This window comes from Tiliqua scincoides, unplaced genomic scaffold (genome assembly GCF_035046505.1).
Source record: "Tiliqua scincoides isolate rTilSci1 unplaced genomic scaffold, rTilSci1.hap2 HAP2_SCAFFOLD_94, whole genome shotgun sequence".
Taxonomy (NCBI): Eukaryota; Metazoa; Chordata; class Lepidosauria; order Squamata; family Scincidae; genus Tiliqua; species Tiliqua scincoides.
This window is the reverse complement of record NW_027101674.1, coordinates 104,281-110,280: the sequence shown is the minus strand read 5'-3', so window position 1 is coordinate 110,280 and position 6,000 is coordinate 104,281. Positions and strand designations below refer to the sequence as shown.

General features: G+C 48.0%; 1 protein-coding gene across 1 annotated transcript in view; it reads left to right on the top strand.

Moving 5' to 3' along the window:
- Window positions 1-1,687: 1,687 nt before the first annotated feature.
- Window positions 1,688-6,000, top strand: part of TPCN1 (two pore segment channel 1) — a 49,409-nt gene continuing 45,096 nt past the window's right edge. Inside the window, exon 1 of the mRNA XM_066611125.1 lies at window positions 1,688-2,187. Coding sequence (XP_066467222.1) covers window positions 2,091-2,187 — 97 coding nt within the window. The 5' untranslated portion in view covers window positions 1,688-2,090. The remainder of the gene's footprint in view (window positions 2,188-6,000) is intronic.

Below are 6,000 nucleotides of genomic sequence, written 5' to 3'. Positions count from 1 at the left end.
TGAAAGGAAAAGGAAATTGGGGGGGGGTGTAGGATCAAGACCTCCCAGTACTTCCAAAGGGGTTCATTTTTATACAGGCTACACTTTCTTTTTTTCTCTGTTTTAATGTGCTTTAATCTGGTTCCAAGTCACTTTGGGAACGGAAAGAAGAATGGCTTTCTCTTTCAGATAAGCAATTGAGGCTGAGTGATTCGGGCTCAAGAGCCTCTCACATTTGCCACAGAGAAACAGCTTCAGTCAGAGTTATCAATCATAGACTGCAATTCTCAACATCCTTACCCTGGGAGTAAGTCCTACTGGTTTTAGTATGACTTACTTCTGTGTAGGCAAGCAGTTGCTAATCTCTCTGTGTGCATACACACACAAAAGGCTGCAATCATGTCCACACCCGGGTGTAAACCCCATTCACTCTAATGGGACTTACTTCTGAGTAGACATTCATAGGCTTGGCCTCAAACACACATCAGGGCCCACATCCCTTTTCTACCTGGCTCCAAAAGAGGCACTTTTTCAAAAGGGTGGCTCTCTTATATTGAAGGGGTGAGGGAGAACAGTAGCCAGGCGGCCTAGTTTGCAGGTGACACTAAACTTTCCAAGTGCTGAAGACCAGAAGGAATTGTGAAGAGCTTCAGAAGGATATCTCCAAACTGGGACAGCAAAATGGCAGATGTGTTTCAATGTAAGTGTAAAGTCATGCACATTGGGACAAAACATCAAAACTTCACATATAGGCTAATGGGTTCTGAGCTGTCTGTGACAGGAGAGAGATCTTGGGGTGGTGGTGGACAGCTCGATGAAAGTGTTGACCCAATGTGGGCGGCGGTGAAGAAGGCCAATTCTATGCTTGGGATCATTAGAAAAGGTATTGAAAAAAAGCTAATATTTTAATACCATTGTACAAATTGATGGTATGGCCACACCTGGAGTATTGTGTCCACTGTGAGATCCAGGAAGCTGGACTAGATGTGCCTTTGGCCTGATCCAGCGCGGGGGGGGGGGGTTGTTATGTTATGTTCTTATATTAACCAGCCCTCTTCATCCCCGGATGGCAGTGCTTCTCAAACCTTAGCACCCACTTTTTAGAATGAGACTCTGCCAGGACCCACGGGAAGTTATGTCATGACCAGAAGTGACCTAATCAAGCAGGACAATTTTTAACAATCCTAAACTGCAATCCTACCCACACTTACCCAGAAGCAAGTCCTACTGACTATCATTGCTCAAAGCATCTACAATGTAGCCCTGTTAAAAATACAGATTTGTCACAAAAATTCACCAAATGTGGTCACATATCAGGGTAGCATCAAGCCTAAGGTCTTCAAAATGAAATATCGAAAGGAATAGGGACTCACCGGAAATGGGCTCGTGACCCAAGTAGTGGGTCCCGACCCACAGCTTGAGAAACGCCGCAGCATGGCATTCTTCCCAGCCAGCTGTTTTGCTGGCATTTCCTCTTATGAGTCTATTTTTTGGGAGACTGTAAGCTCTTTGGGGGGGCAGGGAACCTTCCCCTCCCCCCTTTGGATCTCCATCCATGCGTGTAAACTTTGGGAGAGGGGCGTGGGAAAGTGAGATCTGAAGTCATGAATGGACAACTGAGCTGAGGATTTCCCTTCTGGTCACTTTCCCAGCTTTGGGTCCTGAAATTGACACGGGCTGGCTGCGTGCGCCCTAAAGGGAAGCTGGTGGGGATCTATAGGTTCCTTCTGCTTTGCAAGCTGCTTCCCCGCCTTCTCCTCCCGGGATCCTCATCGGCTTAGGGCGGAAGGGCTGCCTAGGACAATGAAGGAGACGCCAGGCGAGTGGAGCAGTCCGAGCTACGCGTCCTGGACAGGAGCAGCTCTTGCGTAAAGGCGCACCAGGGCATCTTCAAGGGCTGCAGCTCCTGCATCTCCGCTGCTGGGAAGGGGGCATCTATGGGGCTCACTGCGCCCCCAGCAGGGCTCCGATGGCGGCAATCGAGGCTCCGTGGACTCTGCCAAGGCTGGGCGGAGGGACCTGAGCTCTGACCGTGCCTGCATTTAAAGGGAACCCCCCCCCCCACCACCCACCCACCCTCCCTTCCCACAAAGCTGAACTTCTCAACCAACATGGCCATGACTCTGGAAGACGACGATGTGCCCCTCATCCTCACCTTGGACGAGGGCAGGAGCCCCGGATCGACGCGGGGGGAGCCACACAGCTCAAGTAAGCTCCCCTTGCCTCTTAGTTTGCAAGGACTCTGTGGTTTGGTCAGTGGAAGGCCTGAATCCCCACAGACGGGGGGAGGAAAGTGTCTCTGGGTGAATGTCGGTCCCAGGGAGTTCAGTAGGGGGATCCGATCCCATAGGTTTGCGCTGACTCCTGAGAAAGTGCACATAGGGAAATGTCCCGTGCATGTTTAGTCAGAAGCTGGTCTCAGGTTGTTCAGTGTGGGGATCTGATCCCATAGGTTTGCATTGACTCCTGAGAAAGCGCGCATAGGGAGATGTCCTGTGCATGTTTAGTCAGAAGCTGGTCCCAGGGAGTTCAGTGTGGGGATCTGATCCCATAGATTTGCATTGACTCCTGAGAAAATGTGCATAGGGTTTGTATAGTCCTGTGCATGTTTAGTCAGAAGCTGGTCCCAGGGAGTTCAGTGTGGGGATCTGATCCCATGTGGACTGCACATAGGCTTTGCACTGCCTCCTGAGAAAATGCGCATAGGGTTTGCGTAGTCCCATGTGTGTTTAGTCAGAAGCCGGTCCCATGGAGTTCTGTGTGGGGATCCGATCCCATAGGTTTGCACTGACTCCTGAGAAAATGCGCATAGGGTTTGCATAGTCCCGTCTGTGTTTAGTCAGAAGGCAGTCCCAGTGAGTTCAGTGTGATCCAATCCCATGGGGAGTGTGCATAGGCTTTGCACTGACTCCTGAGAAAGCGTGCATAGGGTTTGCACAGTTCCATGCATGTTTTGTTGGAAGTTGGTCCCAAGGTGTTCAAGGTTGGGGATTTTGAGCCCATGCAGTGTGTGTATAGGATGCGCTGGGGGGATTGAATGCTGAGAACACTGTAATAGGATTTACCTGGTCTTATCTGTGTTCATTCAGAAGCCAAGTCCCAGGAAGGTCAGTGTGGGAATTCGATCGCATGTGGGGTGGCGCATAACATTGCACCAAGGGGAATCGGATCCTGGGGAAAGTGTATTTGCTGCAGACAGTCCCACTGATACTCATTTAGAGGCCAGCTTTCCATGTTGAGTGAGCTTAAGCTTACACAGAAGAGATTGACTTGGGAGGAACCCTGCATAGGATTTGCGCAACTCTATATGTGTTTACTCGACAGCAAGTCCCGGGGATTAAAAGATGCTGTACACTGAGTCAGAGTCTCAGCACATCTAGGTCAGCATCGTCAACACAGACCAACAGTAGCTCCCCAGGTTTTTGCCAGAGGAATTTTTTCCAGCCTATGAGGTAGTGCTGGAGATTTGAACCTGGGACCTTCTGCATGCAAGGCATGTGCTCTACCACTGAGCCACAGTTCCTCACTCACTCACTCACTCACTCACTCACTCACTCCCCTCCACACACACACATACCAAGAAATGAGGTATGGTCTCTTGTTCTAACTTGGCAGAACTGAGGGACAGGAACCTCAAACTTTTGACCATCAGGAGTCAAAGTCTAGGATGCTAGACTGTAGTCATCTGGCAAGCCTTAGAGACTTCAGAGAAAATATGTAGGGGGATCTGTGTGTAGGGGGATCTGTAGTGGCAGGGGGCCCAATTTGGGGATTTGCAGGAGAGCGGTAAAACAGCACCATAGAACAGTAGTGTCGCAATAATCGCATTGGCTGAAAGCTGGGCAAATAAAATGCTTGATGCATGAAAGTTTTCAGACTTGGTAAGAGGATGAACACCTGGGGAACCTCCTCTGATGGAGATCACGACATCTGGGGAGTGGCAGTGGGCACACCTAATCCCGTCCTTCCAGTGTGTTTATCTTGGTTTGTGTTGCTGTTGTGTTTTTAGGAGTTGGCGTCAACTGTTTTTTATGTGAACGCACTAAAATGACCTTGCTGAGGGTGTATAGGGTCCCAACTTTTATAACCCAAGGAGATGGTCAACTTGAGGATGTTATCCAGGTCAACTTGAGGATGGGCTCCCAGAATCCTCTGTTGTTTTCCCTTAATTCCCTGCGAACCCTTGCAAGTCTATATGAGTTGTGCGTGTACATGAAGCAACAGTAATCGAGGCTTACTTGGTAGAGAGGAAGGACTTATCCTTCCTGGGGTGCTTAAAGGTCTCTTGGCGAAGAGGAGGGAGGGACTTGCAGGTTCTGAGTGTGTGCACCCTCACCTGGGAATAAATCCCATAGCATTCAATGGGGCGGCAAGCGCTGTGTTTTGTTCTGCTAACAAAACAGGTTAGGGCTGTGCTACTGTTCAGGGGTACCTCAATTTAAGTCATCTTTCTGTGACAATAAGAGCTGCTTAAAGCTATCGAGGTGTATTTTAAACCCAAGCATGTCCTCCTGGATGCTCTCTGGAGCACGTATTGACTGAATTATTCAACTTGCGCTGATGTCAGAAGTGGATTCAATGTGACTTTTTTGGTTTTGTGACAAGGGCACAATCCTAACCAGGTCTACTGATTTCTATCAGTCCTATTTTGTTCAATGGGGCTTACTCTCAGGAAAGTGGGGTTAGGATTGCAGCCAAAGAGACAAAGCAAAAAAAGTCAAGCTTCTGAGTTCTACTGCATTCTTCATCAGGTAGCTGGTAAGAAAAAAGAAATGAGAAACCATGTTGAAGAACTCTACAGAGCAGGAAAACATGCTTTTTTATCAGGTTGTTTTTAAAGCAGTGGTTCCCAAACTGAGGGGCCAGGGACCCACTGGTGGGTCACGACCTGATTTTTGATGGGTCGCTAATGGGTGATGGAAAGATCGGATAACTAATTGCTTCAAGCCCTGAGGTTATTCACAAAGATACTTTAGCTGCTAATTACTTTGCGAAGAGCTGAGCTCCTGCAGTTTGCAAGGTAGCTGCTAACTGCCCTGCAAAGAGCTGAGCTCCTGCAGTTTGCAAGGTAGCTGCTAACTGCCCTGCAAAGAGCTGAGCTCTTGCAGTTTGCAAGCATGTGTAAATTAGTTAGTTGGCAACCTTCAGTCTCGAAAGACTATGGTATCGCGCTCTGAATGGCGGTTCTGGAACAGCGTCTAGTGTGGCTGAAAAGGCCGATTCGGGAGTGACAATCCCGGAGAGATAAATGTTTGAGGATCTTTTGATGGCTATTATAATAAATAAATAAAACATTTCTTTCTAGATCTCTTTTTTAAAGGCTGGTAAACCTGGGTGGATCCTGATAGAGTGTGTCATTTTAAAAAGTGGGTCCTGGTGCAAAAAGTTTGGGAACCACTGTTTTAGAACATTACACTGTGTAACAGAATTTGAGCAATTTTCTGTTTATCGGAATATTTTGATGTTCAGGCTGGCCTTTTACTGTCGTTTGTGGTGTGGCAGTTTTGCTGCCGGCTGGTGAATGCCCCGTTGCGCCCTACAGGGTGCCTTGTGATGCCCCAGGTTGTTGCAACACAAGGTTCTGGAACCCCGACATTGGGTAGTAGGATAGACAAGGACACAAAATTTAAATAACTAAAAAAGTTTTGAGGATACAAAAGAAGTAAGATTACCATTGGAATTGTCACCTCCATATTGTAGAAGAATTACAAATTCAACCTAATATTTTGTGTGTGTTAGGCAGTGTTGTTAATGATCTGAGGTTGTGTATTTTTCTTCTGATGAACCGACACAGATGTTGTTGTGTAGTTGTGTCCCAGTCTTTCCCTGGTGCTCTTCAGTTGTTCCTGGATGCTCCAGGCCCCGACATGGTATGAAAGGACAGGATGGCTGGGAATTATAAAATGTTTCTGGGGGAAGAGGATGGGCTGTGGCTTCCCAACAATGTGCGCTAAATGTTCTTGATGGCCCAGCTTGCCATATTGTGGTGGTGGACTGCAGTGGTTGGCCTTGGGGGTTGTT